The following is a 17,034-nucleotide window of genomic DNA, read 5'->3' on the forward strand; positions in this document are numbered from 1 at the left end:
GATCACACCTACCTGTACATAAGGAGAGATTAGGTCCCACTTACCTTGTTATCAAGCTACAAGCACCAAGCTCAAAACACAATGAAATATGCTGGATGTTGAGAAAAGGGCAGGTGTCGGCGAGGTTCCTTGGATGTCGTGAGGAGGCCCTTCAGCTCTATCACAACCTCAGGTGTCGTCGCGTTTCCCTGAATGACAAGGAGGGAACCGCGACAGTCCTTGGATGTCGAGAGGAGGGCCGTTTACTCTACCACACACTCAGGTGTCGTCGAGGTTCCCTGGATTTTATCAATGTATCATACTGTACCTTACCTAGATCACAGCTACATAAGGAGAGATTAGTTCCCACTTACCTTGTTATCAAGCTAGAAGGAGGCATTATAAAAATGTTCGTCTGAAATTATCTTTGGCCTTGGAAACATGTCAGAGATCAGCTTTTAGCTTACCTTGTCTGATGGAGTGAAATGGTCTCAATGCCTTCAGATCGAACTAATACCTCAACTTCTAGCCATATTCAAGTTCTCGTCAAAATGTCAATACTCCTCTTCCATCATTCAGCCTCCCTTCTTCTCTATTTCAGGTTCTACCTGTAAGATTACACAAAAGTCACAAAATGAAATGATTGTAAGAAAACACATTAAAAACAGCAAGCACAAAACACAATTAAAAATGCATTTGAAAACAATAGAGTTAAGTGGACATTGTTTCATACTGTACCTTACCTAGATCACACCTACCTGTACATAAGGAGAGATTAGGCCCCACTTACCTTGTTATCAAGCTACAAGCACCAAGCGCAAAACACAATGGATGTTGAGAAAAGGGCAGGTGTCGGCGAGGTTCCTTGGATGTCGTGAGGAGGCCCTTCAGCTCTATCACACACTCAGGTGTCGTCACGTTTCCCTGAATGTCAAGGAGGGAACCGCGACAGTCCTTGGATGTCGAGAGGAGGGCCATCTACTCTACCACACACTCAGGTGTCGTCGAGGTTCCCTGGATAAAACATGCATATGAAAACAATACAGTGAAGTGGACATTGTATCAATATATCATACTGTACCTTACCTAGATCACAGCTACATAAGGAGAGATTAGTTCCCACTTACCTTGTTATCAAGCTAGAAGGAGGCATTATAAAAATGTTCGTCTGAAATTATCTTTGGCCTTGAGAACATGTCAGAGATCAGCTTTTAGCTTACCTTGTCTGATGGAGTGAAATGATCTCAATGCCTTCAGATCGAACTAATACCTCAACTTCTAGCCATATTCAAGTTCTCGTCAAAATGTCAATACTCCTCTACCATCATTCAGCCTCCCTTCTTCTCTATTTCAGGTTCTACCTGTAAAATGACACACAAGTCACAAAATGAAATGATTGTAAGAAAACACATTACAAACAGAAAGCACAAAACACAATCAAATATGCATTACAGCAAGCACAAAACACAGTCAAATATGCATTTGAAAACAATACAGTTAAGTGGACATTGTTTCATACTGTACCTTACCTAGATCACACCTACATAAGGAGAGATTAGGTCCCACTTACCTTGTTATCAAGCTACAAGCACCAAGTGCAAAACACAATGAAATATGCTGGATGTTGAGAAAAGGGCAGGTGTCGGCGAGGTTCCTTGGATGTCGTGAGGAGGCCCTTCAGCTCTATCACACACTCAGGTGTCGTCGCGTTTCCCTGAATGTCGAACAGGGAACCGCGACAGTCCTTGGATGTCGAGAGGAGGGCCATCTACTCTACCACACACTCAGGTGTCGTCGAGGTTCCCTGGATAAAACATGCATATGAAAACAAACAGTGAAGTGGACATTGTATCAATGTATCATACTGTACGTTACCTAGATCACAGCTACATAAGGAGAGATTAGTTCCCACTTACCTTTTTATCAAGCTAGAAGGTGGCATTATAAAATATTCAACTTTGGCCTTGGGAACATATCAGCCATCAGCTTTTATTTGACCTTGTAATGAGGGCTTGAAATGATCTCAATGCCTTCAGATTATACCCCAACTTTTCTCCATCATCATAATACCAGTAACACCCTTTAGGCCTAGAATTATTGACTGCTTCAACTATTGAAAAATAGCAGATATACAAGCTCACAGTGCCGCACTGCGAGCTTGTAGATCTGCTATTCTTTTAAAAGTCGTGAAAATGTGTGCAAATCTTTGAATATATGTATTTTCAAAGTTTGTAACTCAAATGTTGCCTCTGGGGGGTCCCTGGAACTAAATATTTTGAGATGGGGGTCCGTGGCCAAAAAAATATCATTTTGGGAGTCCTTCACATGAAAAACTTTGAGAACCACTGACCTAGCAATCTCTCAAGAACAGACTGACTGATTATGTGAAAAGGACATTTTCTTTGACAATGGCTAGCCAGATTGCTGACATAGAAACATAGGGTTTTTCCAAAAACCTTAGAAGGATTCAAAAGACACTTATAGAATCGGTCAAAATTCAAATTTTCATTATTTTTCAAAAAAAGCAGATCTACAAGCTCGCAGCACGGCACTCGGTGCCGCACTGTGAGCTTGTATATCTGCTATTTTTCAATAGTTAAAGCATAAAATAATGATACACTATAATGTGTACCCGTTCTAAAATGGGTTATAAATACAAATATAATCTATAATGACAGTACAACACCAGCACAATACAGATAAAAGTGAAACATTAATTAGGTACAGATTACAAGACAAATAACAAAATGAACACTTGAAAAAAACATGAAAACCGTTGTTAAAAATGTGATTATGCATAAAGATGAAATATGACCCATTAATCTAGCCTCAACAACACATTAACTAGGTCAAACCATCAACCAACCGTTAAGAGGATCTAAACGATTCCAAACTTATTTAACCATGTCCAACAACCAACCATTAATAAGATCTTAACCAACTAAAAAGTCTTACAGCACAGCTGTTATTAGCATTTTTCTAACGTGATACAAGTGAGAACTTTAACGCCCTCCACTGGTCAAACGAGCAGATCCAGATAAGAATGGAACCAAATGGGTTAGGGTCCATTTGGTTCCATTTGTAGTGCACTCTCAGAGTTAAATTAACATTGATTTTACAATATAAATAGTGCGCCAGAAATATAAATAGGCTACCATTAAATGGGGGTCCGTAACGTAGCCTAATACATGTCAAACTGGGGTCCATGAAATTGAAATAGTTGAGAATCACTGCTAGAGCTGTAAAAATCTTCTCTTATGGGGGTCCCTCGCTTATCTTTTCACATGGGGGCTAGTAATTAGCAATTTGGGGGTCCTTGACATGAAACAGTTTGAGAACCAGTGGATTAAATGAGTAGATCCTTAATATTTTGATTATTTTACCTTCATTAGGTGGCTATCGCTGTCTCAGTGTTGCTTGCCATATTTAGCTGGTGAAATAAGCAACCAAGTCCACGAAAACAAGCGACTACAGGCCACGTGAAGTGACGTACTTTTTTTTCTCTTTTTCGTTCTGTTGTTTCCCCTTTTCTTTTTTCAATTTTTACTTTATTTTGCCTTGTTGTATTTTATTCTCCACTTGTTTGACAGAGTGACCCACTCAGGCGCTGCTTGCTTAGGCACAGCAGCTGCCAAAATCCTTAGTTTTATTTTTCTTGCTCTGTCTGTTCAAGTGGGGAACCATGGTCAAATTACTATGCCGTAATTAAATAAACTGAAGTAACTTTGGATACCTTAAGCTACAAAAGGCTATATATGTTTCCTGTTCCCTTTCACACTTTTTCCTTTGTTTTGGCTATTTATTTTAATGTAACCTAAGTGGATGTAAGAGAACTAATTTAGCTTCAAAATGAAGGTTAAAAATAAAAATAAATAAAAAAGAGAAGAAAAAGGTACTTATAGGGGGAGGAACAGGGGGGGGGGGGGGTGGAGAGGGGTGAAAAAATGCCCTTAACCAGTACTGAGTTTAACCAGTACGATTATAGAGTGAACCTGCACACACAACATTATTATGACTTAATTGAATAAAATGAAGTAAACCTTTAAATATCTGGTGGTCACAACACATCCTTTGCTCTGCTCTGAATCCTTTCTTTGTCTTCCCCCCTTATATTTTTTTTTATTTTTTCCTATTGTAATCTAAGATTATGCTAGAGATTTAATTAAAGGGCGTTTAAAAAAGAAAAAAAAAAAAAAAAAACCCTAAGAGGGATTATTATTATCATTTTCTGAATTGTTCTGCTCCTGTATCTCATGTGATCGCACATGATTATTTCAGTTATTTTACATCTGAAGAGCAGTATATTCCTATATTATTTCAATGACATTTTTGTCCCTTTTTTTTTCTTTTTCTCTCGTTCTCATTTTCTTTTTCTTTTTTTTCCCCCCTTACAGTTCACAGGGAATAGCATTAATATTACCATTAGTGGTGTATGTGTGTGTATGTATACGTGCGTGTATGTGTACGTGTGTGCACATGTACATATGTGTACGCATGTGCGTGTGTGTGCATGTGTATGCGTTATACATATATATACATATACTATTATGATTTTCTGTTTCTTTTTGCCTTAAGGTCTAAGTCTATAACTCTATATGTACATAGAAAACTTGGGAGCCTCTCCGCATTAGGTTAGTCAGATCTTTCACTCAGTCACCCCGGAAGTTAGTAAGAGAGGTGTTTACCTGCAGTTCATCAGGGGGAGGATGAGCATAGGTACTCGGGGTGCACCAGGGGTGGGGGTGGGGGCGGGTTGGATGGAATGTATTTGTACTATTGTTTTGTCTTGTTATTCTATGTACCATGTCAAGTTTGTCTGTTTTTTGTGGGGTTTATTTCGGGGGTGGGCAGGCCCTGGGGGCGGGAGATTGATCATTATTATTTTCTCTGTTCTGTTTTTTGGGTACTATTTTTGCTTTCATAGGTTAAGGTGGTATTTTTCTTTTATTGCTATGGCAGGTCGCATAATATTTAAAACAAACATTAATTTAACTGCTACACACTTTATAAATGGTTACCATGGAGGTCTCTGGTCTTCCTGTTAGGGTTGTTACCTGGAATGTTCGAGGCCTGGGGGGACAGGTTAAGCGCGCAAAAGTATTTTCACATCTTAAAAATCTCTCTGCCGATATTGCCTTTCTTCAGGAGACACATCTTCGCACTGAGGACCACGGTAGGCTCCGCAAACCTTGGGTCGGACAAATATTCCACTCTAACTTCAATAGCAGGTCTAGGGGCACCGCCATAGTAATACATAAACGTCTTAAATTCATCCCAGATCAATTATTTTCCGATCCTGGAGGCCGTTATATTATAGTCTCAGGCATCCTCCACCAAACACCTGTTGTTTTGGTCAACGTTTATGCACCAAACTGCGATAATCCTAGTTTTGTGTCAACCCTGATTTCTCGTCTGCCAAACTTAGATACACACCACCTAATACTTGGTGGCGACCATAACTGTGTGATTAGCCCACGTATTGACCGCTCCAACTCTAAATCTTTAATTCCATCTGCAATGGCTAGAACTCTCTCTGACCTTATGTCTCATTTAGGCTGTATCGATCCATGGCGTTTTCTGCACCCTACTGCCAAAGACTTTTCTTATTTCTCTACAGTACACAAGGCATTTTCGCGCATCGATTATTTCTTTATTGATAAAGCCCTTTTACCCTTCGTTAAGTCCGCCGAATATACTGCTATTGTAATCTCTGACCATGCCCCACATATACTGGACCTTAATCTTCCGTCTCGATCCAATAGACATCAGGGGGGATGGAAATTAAACCCAGGATTGCTGACTAACACAGAGTTCTGTGACTATGTTGCAGAAAACATAAACTTTTTTTTAGAAACGAACAGGGGCGACCAGGTATCGCCGTCCCTTCTATGGGAAACATTTAAAGCATTTATTCGCGGACGTATCATTTCATTTAATGCACACCTGGTAAAAAGCAGAAGGGAGAGACAACAGCATCTCTTAGACGCCATCCTAGACGTGGACAGACAGCAGGCTGCTTCACAGAGTCCAGAATTGACAGTTAAACGTTTACAGCTACAAACTGAATTTGATCTACTATCAACGGGTAAAGCAGAATACCAGATACAACAGACCAGAGCTACTTATTATGAGCATGGGGACAGGTCGAGCCGCCTTTTATCCTCTCAAATAAAACACCAACAAGCCTCACATTTAATTTCACAAATTTACGACTCATCTCATAATCTGACCATAGACCCTGTTAAAATAAATGCTGAATTTTCCTCCTTTTACTCTAACCTTTACAAGTCACAACCCCCTCCCGATTCAGAGGCTATGGATTCTTTTCTTAATAATCTGAACATTCCAACCATAACTGCGGCTACAGCTCAACGGCTAGATATGCCACTGTCCCTAACTGAAATTACCTCCTGCATCCTACAGATGCAGAGCAACAAAGCCCCTGGCCCAGACGGCTTCCCTGCTGCCTTTTATAAGAAGTTTTATCCACAACTAGCACCTCTCCTTTTAGAGGTCTTCAACCACGCATTAGAATTGGGTACGTTACCACCTACTCTAAACCAGGCTTTGATCTCTGTTATCCTGAAGAAGGATAAGGACCCAAAACTCTGTAGTAGCTATAGACCCATCAGTTTGCTGAACAATGACGTGAAGCTACTCGCAAAGGTGCTGGCTAGCCGACTTGACTCATGCCTTGCCAGTGTTATTTCCCAGGACCAAACTGGATTTGTCTCAGGCCGGCAACTGTCATTCAGTGTTCGCAGGCTCCTGAATGTTGTTCTGTCTCCCTCAACCTCCATAGTACCTGAGATAATTATATCACTCGATGCGGAAAAGGCATTCGACCGTGTCGAGTGGCAATACTTATTCTCAGTCCTTCAGAGGTTTGGCTTTGGGCACACATTTATCTCTTGGATCCGCCTTCTATACTCGGCCCCATCAGCTAGTGTTAAAACCAACAATGACATCTCTCCTTCCTTCGCTCTCACACGCGGTACACGCCAAGGCTGTCCTTTATCACCTTTACTGTTTGCACTAGCCATAGAGCCTTTGTCAATAGCCTTGGCAGGGTCAACACTTTTTTCAGGTATCACTAGAGGAGGGATCGAACACAAAGTAGCACTGTACGCAGACGATTTACTCTTATTTATTCAGGATCCAGTCAACTGCGCACACAACATTATAAGCCTATTAACAACCTACGGTGAATTCTCAGGCTATAAACTTAATATTCCAAAAAGTGTATGTTTCCCTGTCAATACTCCAGCCAAATCCATTCCCCTTGGTGTACTACCGTTCCATCTCTCTCAGAGCTTCAAATATTTAGGCGTTGTCATCACACACTCTTTTAGCTCGATTCATAAGGAGAACTATGGTAAACTTATTGATCAAATCAAAATCGATGTTCAGAGGTGGAATAAGCTGCCCCTCTCACTGGTGGGTCGGATCGAAACAGTCAAAATGAACATTCTACCACGACTTCTTTTTCTTTTTCAGACTATCCCCCTTTTTCTGCCCAAATCATTTTTTAAATCTCTCGATTCAACTTTACTATCCTTTATCTGGGCCGGTAAACCACAGAGGATCTCAAAAACAACTCTTCAGAGACCCAAACAAGACGGTGGCTTTGCACTACCAAACATGTTACTCTATTATTGGGCTGCAAATTTGCAAATGATAAAAAAATGGTACCACTCCCCCGATACAAATTGGTGTAATATGGAAGCTCATTCCTGCACCACATCCTCTCTTCCCGCGCTACTTTTCGCCCCTTTACCAACGCGATATTCTCAGTATACCAATAATCCTGTAGTTCTTTCCTCTTTAAAAATCTGGAATCAATTTAGACTACATTTTGACTTGAAATCCCCCTCAGTTCTCACCCCTATCTGTAATAACCACCTGTTTCTACCCCCCACCTTTGACTCAACCTACATTAAATGGAAAGAAAATGGCCTAGTCTCGTTTAGCAACCTATACACTAATGGATTGTTTAGGTCATTGGGAGATACTACCTCTGCATTTGTTCTACATAATTTCAGCTTTTTCAGATTCTTCCAACTACGTAACTTTGCAAACACTCACTTCACTACCTTCCCTAGCTTACCTGTAAAAACCATATTAGAATCTATAATGGCACCTTCAGATTCCTTGAACAATATCTCTTCTATCTACAGTTCTCTTATCACATCTAAATTATCTACACTGTCCGAGCTGAGACATACATGGGAGGGAGAACTCAGGACAGAGTTAGAGGAGGACTGGTGGAGCGAAGTGCTAACTAGGATAAACACTTCCTGTGCATGTGCCCGTATGTGTCTCATTCAATTTAAAGTGGTCCATAGGACACACTACACTAAGGCCAGGCTGAGTAGAATGTTTATAGACACTAACGACTCTTGCAACAGGTGTTCTTACTCACCTGCACACCATACACATACGTTCTACTCCTGCCCAAAACTTGCCTCCTTCTGGAAACACTTCTTCGATACTCTTTCTGCAGTTTTTGGCTTCTCGGTGCCTCCGTGTCCCCTAGTTGCTATTTTCGGTGTGTCTCCTGTGAAGGGCAGATTCAGTAGATCCCAGGCAGATGTAGTTGCGTTTTCCTCTCTCATAGCGAGACGTCGCATTTTGCTTCATTGGAAAAATCCTACTCCCCCCGACTCGACATCTTGGCTAAAAGACCTGTCATCCTTCATCCACTTAGAAAAAATCAAATACACAACTAGATGCTGTCTTAATAACTTCTCTAGAACTTGGGACCCCTTTCTTTTATTTATCAACTCGTTAACTGAAATTGACTGATCTTTTCCCTTTGGTTATTTATTACTATTTACTTATTTTATTTTTATTTATTTCCTTGCCTAGAAGCTTAATTTAACCAAAAAACACTATACATATTTCCTTTCTTTTTCCCCATACTATGCATGTATGTGTGTATGTATGTGTATATGTATATGTATATGTATATGTATATGTACATGTGTATGTGTATGTATATTCTCTTTTTTTAATTTTCAATTACTCCCCCCAGGGCTGGCGGGTGGGCGGGTGGATGGGTACATGTTAGGTTTTGTTTTGTCTTGTATCTTGTTGTATGTGTTGTTTTGTTTCTCGATGTGCTGTCTTATGTATAGTATCCCTGTATGTCCTGTATGTTAAAGTGGGAAAAAAATCAATAAAAATATATATAATAAATAAAAAGAAAAAAAAAAAAAAAAAAAAAAAAGAAGTGACGTACTGTACATAGCAACCACCATAGCAACGGCGCAACGGCCCGTGGAAACGCGAACGCTTTGAAGATAAATAGCCAATCAAACAAGCTCACGCTTTTGAAAAACAACAACTTAACAAGTACCAATCATTTACAAAATGTACAGAAAAACAAGTCCAACGTCGCTTAATAAGGGGACATGGCAACCCGACCCGTTGTGACCGGAAGCGGCCGAAGTTTCCCGAACCTTCACCGCAGTGACGTCACCGTGGCGCACGTCACTCTCATTGGTCCGCCAAGTTCAAAAACATACACGGTGCGGTAACCATAGCAACCAAGCAACGGGCCTCTGCGACGTTTTGAAAGTATTACCTTTACGTTGATATTATTGCAACTGACAGTAAATATTAACATTTATTAGCCTAATTGAATCAATGTTGTTCAAAATAATAACGTTTTGTCGTTTAACTTCCGGGTTTCAACTCAGAGATCAGTTGTCTTGTTTTAAATAGGCTTTGGGAATCAATGGGGACGGACAGTTGAACGTAATTGTTTACAGCAGCAACTGCTAGCTAGCTAAGCTAACTCAACAGCTAAATATGACACGAATCACACGAGACACGACCAGATGACTGTGATCAACTGAAAAGTCGATGGTGCTGTGTGGCCTCCAAGGCTAAATTACTAGTAAATGTAAACACACAAACACCACATAACCATAAACCATAACGTGCCGAATTCCTAACAACAACAACAACAACAACAACAACAACAAAAACTAGTATTTACCTGTATAGTTGTGACCACAATGTGAATTTCACAGGTCTAGTAGCCTAGTAGTGAAGGAACGTCGATTGATTCCTACGCTTGGAGGGCCCTCTGCTGGCCACAGTGGAGAGACGAGCCGTTGCATCATTCATCCCTTCAGGAGTTCAAGTTGATGGTCGGAGGCCGGAGAACATCGTTGTTGTCGGGGTGGAAACCAAGTCCAAACCCTTAGTTTTTATCATTTTAAAAATTATTTGAACTAGTGGAGGGGGGAAAGTGTAGATCTGCTGTTTTCACTGCTTTTGTGAGACAGTCTTGTGTGATGAAGCAGGAAAAAGGAAAAAAATAAAATCCAAATTTGAAGCTTGGAGATATGAAGATAATGAAGTGACATGATGTTGTTGACTGTTGACACTTGAGAGTGATGGTATGTTGTTGATCTTCTGCTGCTGCTGCTGCTGCTGCTGCTGCTGCACGCGGCCGCCGTCTGTCCGCTCAACTGCGCGACTGCCCGTTCTGCGTCTGAGCCGGGTTTATGTCTAGTGTACGCAGCGCAGAGCCAATCAGCGTGCGCGCGGCTGGCTCGCGCGTCACGCTCATTGGTCCGCTCCAAAAGCTCGCAAACTGTCATGACGATCTGAAACACTTTGAAAGTAGTTTGATATTACCTGTATATTTAGATGTTATGATAGGGACATTGATTCATAATGTATGTTACCTGTATATTTAGATGTTATGATAGGGTAATTGATTCATAATGTATGTTAATAACTAAAACAGATTGGCCTTTTCATCCAGTGGTGGAAAAGTAGCTAAGTAGCCTAAAAGCTACTGGGCTAGTGAGCTACACTTTTTGTCTCAGAGAAAAATATTGTTTTTTTTTTAAATGTAGTTACTACTTTGTATATTTTGATTATTATTACAAAACATACACTAACCACTTCAGCCCTGTATGCATTTCGGCCATTTGAAAATAGCAGATCTACAAGCTCACAGTGCTTCGCGATGTGACGCATTGTGAGCTTGTAGATCTTCTATTTTCTATTAGTTTCCAAACTATATTGTGTTCCACACATGTCCACCAGGCGGGAGTGCAGCTCTACTGTGTTCCGGACGCGACAACAACAACAGCTGACAGGCAGGCCACACAGTCCTGACAACAACATGGCACTTTATAACTTCAAGAAGATTATGGTGGTTCCCATCGCAAAGGTACGTTGTTTCGTTCACACTGGCGTTTCGTAGACCGTCGGAGACGTTGGTTTCTTTATTTGGTTTAATGCCTGTGATCATGATGTCATCAGAGCTCAGCTGAGACACAGACCAGTGTTATATCAGTGTGTTGATGTGAACGGACGTTTAAACCAGTGATTCTCAAACTTCCAAGGTCTCCTCTTAACTCTGACAGTGTACAAAATGGAACCGATGTTATTTGTACACTGTCAGAGTTACAGAATTGTCCCTGGAATCCACTTTGAAAAACGTAAGTAAAGTAAAAGTATCAATCCTGCAGTGTAGAAATACTGTTTCAAGTAGAAGTTCGGAATTCAGAATATACTTGAGTAAAAGTACAAAAGTATTGGCATCAAAATATAGTTAAAGTACCAAAAGATAAAGTACTCATTGTGCATAATGTCCTATTTCAAGTTATCAAAAATGATACATTTTTTGAAAATACCAGATCCACAAGCTCATAACGCTGGTGAGCTTGTAGATTGTCTATTTCCAAATGGCTGAAATGTATAACTTTAAAGTAGTGGCTTGCCAAGCTGTCTAATGATGTGGCTTTTGACTGTTGTGATGTAATAGAGTAGCTATATGGTTTAAATTCTCCGATTGGGTATTGATGTTGAATTATGTTGTGTATGTGTATAATATACACAACAACATAATTCATGTGGATATTATATTATAATATCCACACATAGTCTACTCATACACACACAAACATCATCAAAGATCCTGTGGCATGCTAACTGCAAAAAGACTCAAACATTTAATTTAGATACTCAAAAATGTGTTCCAACTGGGTTCCAGTATTGTTATACAGACTGTACATTAAATTATAACCATTAAACATTGAGGTCTTTTTTGGGTGTCTGTTGTCCACTTATGACACTTACAAGTTATCAATGTTGTACTTTATTGTTACATCTTGTTTACCGGTACATAAGAGTAAACTTATTTTGGTTTGGCTTCCTTCAGACAATGCTGCAGCTTAGATAATAACAATAGCATAATAATGACGCAAAAAAAGAGCAAAGAGTAAATAAGAGCATCAAATGTACATGTGTATGACAGCAGTTATGAGCCCACTCCTATGCTTGCAAAATGTTGGAAAGGTGGAAACTACAGATGTAAACTCCAACACAGGGATGCTGACAGAACCCTCGCTAAAAACCCCAGGACGAAAATCCACTCGTCCTAGACAATTTTCCTTCCTGGACCCCAAACTGTGGAATTGTAGATCGGCTATTTTCGTCAAATAGGGGGGGAAAAAGAGCAGACTAAGTACGGAGTGAAAGGTCAAGTTTATTAAGTATTGACGGTTCAAGTGGTTAACTGTGGAACTCCCTGTCGCACTTAGAACTACAGACTCACTCCATGGCTTCCGCCGTGGACTGAAGACTCACCTCTTCAGACTCCACCTAAACCCATAGCATTAATGTAACACTTCCCTTCCCTTGATGACCACACATGAAACTAGATAGCATTTTTTTTTAGGTTTTAGAGTGCTTAGGTGTGTGGTCTACCTATGATTTTGTTTTTCTAGATTGATATTCCTATGCATTTGTTGTATTGCTGTTGATGTACTGACATATTATCTTGGTTGTTATATTGATGGATTACCTGCTTATTGCAAGTTGCTTTGGATTAAGAGCATCTGCTAAATGCCTAAATTGTAATTGTATGTACATTTTAAGATTACATTTAAATCATGAGCTCTGACCATGACATAAAGTGGTAGCTGCTGTTCAGCATTGCTAGTTGTTCACCGGGGCAGCAACAAGCATCATTGTCACCCATCTAATGCTGCTCTCCTTCCTCCATACAGGAGTTCATCGACTTGACTTTATATAAAACTCAGCAGAAGACTCCCACAGTGGTGCACAAACATTACCAGATCCATCGCATTCGACACTTTTACAGTACATGCGGAGAGTCAAATTCACACAGCAGAACTACCATGACAGACTCATCCTCACGACTTCCCCAAGCTGGATGTACTGTAAGTTAAATCAAAAGACACAACGTTTACCCCTCTCCTTTCTCTACCTTTCATGTGAGTGGTTAAAGGAGTAGTTTACCCCAAAGATAACTTATTTTCTATTGATTACTCACCCCATGGAGACTTGAATTCATGGATATATATTTTTTTTGTTGCATTCCTAATCCAATAATTTGATGACCAGTAGTGGTTCCCTATGGAGACACAAAGAGCCTGCTTTGTTCCCTATGGAGATCAAATTATTGGCAAAGGAATGCGACAAAACCCCCCAAAAAATCATGAATTCTCGAAAAGTCTCCATGCGGTGAGAAAAAAAGTTGGTTTGTTAAGGGCTATACAAATAAATTGGACTCCACTTTCAGTTTTCCCTCATTATAGTGTATGTTTTGTAATAGTAATCAAAATGTACAAAGTAACTAGTAGCTAAAGTTGTCAAAGAATTGTAAAGGAGAAGTACAATATTTGCCTCTGTGTAGTGTAATACTTTATAACATTTATTTTAAATTGCCAACGTTGCACTGGTAGAAAATCCTCCCAGGGTGTTTTGTATTCAATGAGCCATGCATAATTAACTGCTCTGAGATTGTCTATTTGTTGCTAGGAAGCTTCATTAACAGATACAACAAGGCTTTGAATCTGATAAAGGCGACGTATACATCAATGTGATCGTTTAAGGGAGATGAGTGACAGGTTATATGACATTAGGTTATTCTGCATCAGTCCTCAATCTGACATGATTCTTTTTTAATCAATTATTTTCTATTTGACTAGTAACGGTGTGATTATCCAACATTTCCCGAATCCAATTTATCAATAGAGCAGAGAAGTATTGTGATGTTTTAGGAATGCAACAAATAATGATGAACAATGAATGATAATATCTAATATAATAGCAACCCTCCAGTCAATCCTCCAGTTTTAGGCAACACAGAAGGGGGGGACTTTTTTCTTATTTCCACATAACAACTCAAAGGTATATTAATGACAGTTCAAATTGAAAATGGGTGATTTTCCCCTTTAAGTTTGTCTGCAAAATGCCTAAATTGTAAATTGAAACACACATTTAGTAATCAGATTTTAAATCACATTTCACTCCATCAAATTATATCTGATGATTCCATGATGCTAATTATTTCCATTCTGGATATTATAATAATAATCAGATTTGGGCTGACAGTGAATACAGGTTCAGTGAACCTGTCTGTGGTTAAAATAAATGTGCAGAGTATTTGGAATTGTATGCAAGCAGTATTTTAAATAGTGTTTGTTTGTTCCAGTCTACTATGGAGATGCACACGATGGATCTGACACTCCTCGACCACCGGCCGTCTGAGATCGCTGCTGCTTCCCTGTTCCTCTCCCAGCTGCTGCTGGATGGCCTGTCATGGGTGAGTTGACTAGGACCAATGGAGGGACAGGGATATGTTGGCTTATATATTAGTACAGATGGCTAGCTGGACACTTTGTCTTTTGGTTCTAGTTGTTTTTGCTTCATGTGTGTTACGGACTCCTACAGAGCAGTTCTACACCACATAATGACGAGGCTCACCTACAGCCAATCATGCAGCACATCGCCAAGAATGTAGAGGTCGAGTGGAAAACAGAGCTCCAGGTATGTTGGAAAACAAAGGCATTTGGAAGTCGATTGACTAATTGTATACTTTATGAAACTGTTTGGTAACTGTATGACAGTACAGTAAATGAAAACACAGACAAAAAAACAACAACTCTGCCACTCTCTAGTGTTGCGTGACAAGCGAGACTAAACTAATTGATTTGCAAAAAAACAATGCAACAATGCAACGCCAACCGGAATCAACTACCGGAAGCACAGTTATTCTTTTACCCCTTTTTTTCTAAACTGGAACTCACGGACAGTTTTAGAACACTAACAGGGGTCTTCAAGAGGGGGTCCGGGACCCCTAAGGGGTCCTCAGAGTTAGTACAGGGGGTCCTCCAAATCTTTGAGTGATAGAAAGTTTGTTTTCTCCTTTTTTACATTATTAACCACTTGAACCCTAGCGTCCATATTTGAGAACTTCAGCCAAAAATAGCCGATCATCAAGCTCGGCTATTTTCAGCAAAGAGCTTTGGTGTAGAGTGGAAAAAGAGCAGACTAAGTACAGAGTGAACCGTCAAGTATTGACAGTTCAAGTGGTTAAATATCTGAAAACACATATTGACATGAATCCGAAATACACTGATGATCGTGCTGTCAAACAATGGAACTATATGGAACATGTTGTGGGAATCCCTGCTTCATCTCTCATTCACCTAAGGGGTCCTTGGCCTGAAAACATTGAAGACCCCTGCACTAGAATACTAGGCTTTCCCCCACACAGGTGATAGAAGGTTAGTTGGGCATGGCTATGTGATGGGTATGGTTACTAATGCTCATGTTCCCTCTCCTCTAGGTGGTCGAGAGAAAGTATTCCGGGAGCTGATGAACATCTCTCTCCTCTCTGAACTGCAGTCTCCTCAATGCTAGACTACTGCAACACACTTCTCGTCGGGATCGCTAGCAAGAGCATCCAGAGGCTCCAGTACATCCAGAACAGTGCAGTTAGGATCCTGATGAGAGTGCGGAAATATGACCACATCACACCTACTTCATTCCCTACACTGGCTCCCTGTCGCCTTAAGGATAGAATACCAGGTCCGCCTCCTTACCCACCAATGCATCCACAGCAACGCTCCCTCCTATCTCAAAGAACTCATTGAACCCCCGACCTCCACCTTCGCTCCGGAAATACATGTACAAACTCACTAAAGGGCAAAAAGACTAACCTCTGGACAATGGGGGACCGGGCATTCTGCCCAGCTGCTCCTCTGCTGTGGAATGCCCTCCCTGACCACCTGAGAGCACCACAGTCAGTCGAGGCTTTTAAAAGGGGACTAAAGACGTTTCTTTTTACCAAGGCATTTGCCTAGAAAGACTTTTGAATGCTTTACATGTTTCTAACTCTTTCTGCGTTGTGTAATAATAAGTGATCACTGTGTGCTTTTAATGTCTTTCTGAGTTGTATTTAATTAGGTGTGCACTGATCTGAAGTAACTAATGTATACAGGTTTATTTTAGTCCTTTTAAATGTTTTTAGCTTTGTTTCTTTGACCTTTTGAATGTAGCACTTTGACATTTGTCACAAATATAAAGTGTGTTACAAATGAAATGTATTATTATTTATTATTATTGCAGTCTCCTGCTGTGAACAACCTGCCTGCTCCTCCACTACTGGACAACGTCCCAGTTGAATACTGATGTTATTTTCCTCCCCATCCATTACTTGCACTTAATACTGTAACACACCCACAATATCAACTAGCAGTGAAACTAGCAAAGGTCTCATTATGTAAATATATTTATGTAAATAACGGATTAAATTGTGTGATTAACAGTATTTGTTGTTGTAGGTCTGACACTTTTCTCCTAGGGGGGTCCTCTGAGATTCTGCAGAGGAGAATCTTTGTGTTTTTTTAAATTATTTTTATTATATATATATTTTTACATTAACCACGTGTTCCCTCCCATTCCTGTTCTTGGGAGAACATTAGCTAAAGTAGCTGAACTCACAACGTGTCTGCGAGCGCTGTGAGCTTGTAGATTGGCTATTTTTGGCGAAGAGGGGGAAAAGAGCTGACCAAGTCAGACGAGCCAAAGGTCAAGTTTACAACGTATTGACGGTAGTAGTTAATATGTAGTTGGGGGGTCCCTGCTTCATCTCTCTCTCTCAGCTAAGGGGCCCTTGGCCTGAAAAAGACTCCTGCTCTAAATTGTATGACTTTGTAATGGTGATGAATGTCCATCTATCCAAACCTTAGACATTGTCTGAGATTAACTGACAAA

The 17,034-nt window shown here is 40.2% G+C and overlaps 1 protein-coding gene across 1 annotated transcript; it reads left to right on the forward strand.

Moving 5' to 3' along the window:
- The first annotated feature begins 11,084 nt into the window (after positions 1-11,084).
- Positions 11,085-16,520, forward strand: LOC308305592 (G2/mitotic-specific cyclin-B2-like). Its single transcript, XM_080750411.1, has 5 exons — positions 11,085-11,173; positions 13,017-13,190; positions 14,468-14,578; positions 14,707-14,802; positions 15,605-16,520. The coding sequence occupies exons 1-5, from the start codon at positions 11,126-11,128 to the stop codon at positions 15,632-15,634; spliced, it is 459 nt and encodes a 152-aa protein (XP_080606537.1). The 5' UTR covers positions 11,085-11,125; the 3' UTR covers positions 15,635-16,520.
- The last annotated feature ends 514 nt before the right edge of the window (positions 16,521-17,034 follow it).

Source organism: Nannobrachium achirus (genome assembly GCF_963921795.1).
Source record: "Nannobrachium achirus genome assembly, chromosome: 20".
Taxonomy (NCBI): Eukaryota; Metazoa; Chordata; class Actinopteri; order Myctophiformes; family Myctophidae; genus Nannobrachium; species Nannobrachium achirus.

Coding starts and splice junctions, on each gene's coding strand:
- LOC308305592 (XM_080750411.1), top strand. CDS start 11,126: ATGGCACTTTATAACTTCAAGAAGATTATGGTGGTTCCCATCGCAAAG. Junction 13,191..14,467: donor TTCCCCAAGCTGGATGTACT/GTAAGTTAAATC, acceptor TGTTTGTTCCAG/TCTACTATGGAGATGCACAC. Junction 14,579..14,706: donor TGCTGGATGGCCTGTCATGG/GTGAGTTGACTA, acceptor GGACTCCTACAG/AGCAGTTCTACACCACATAA.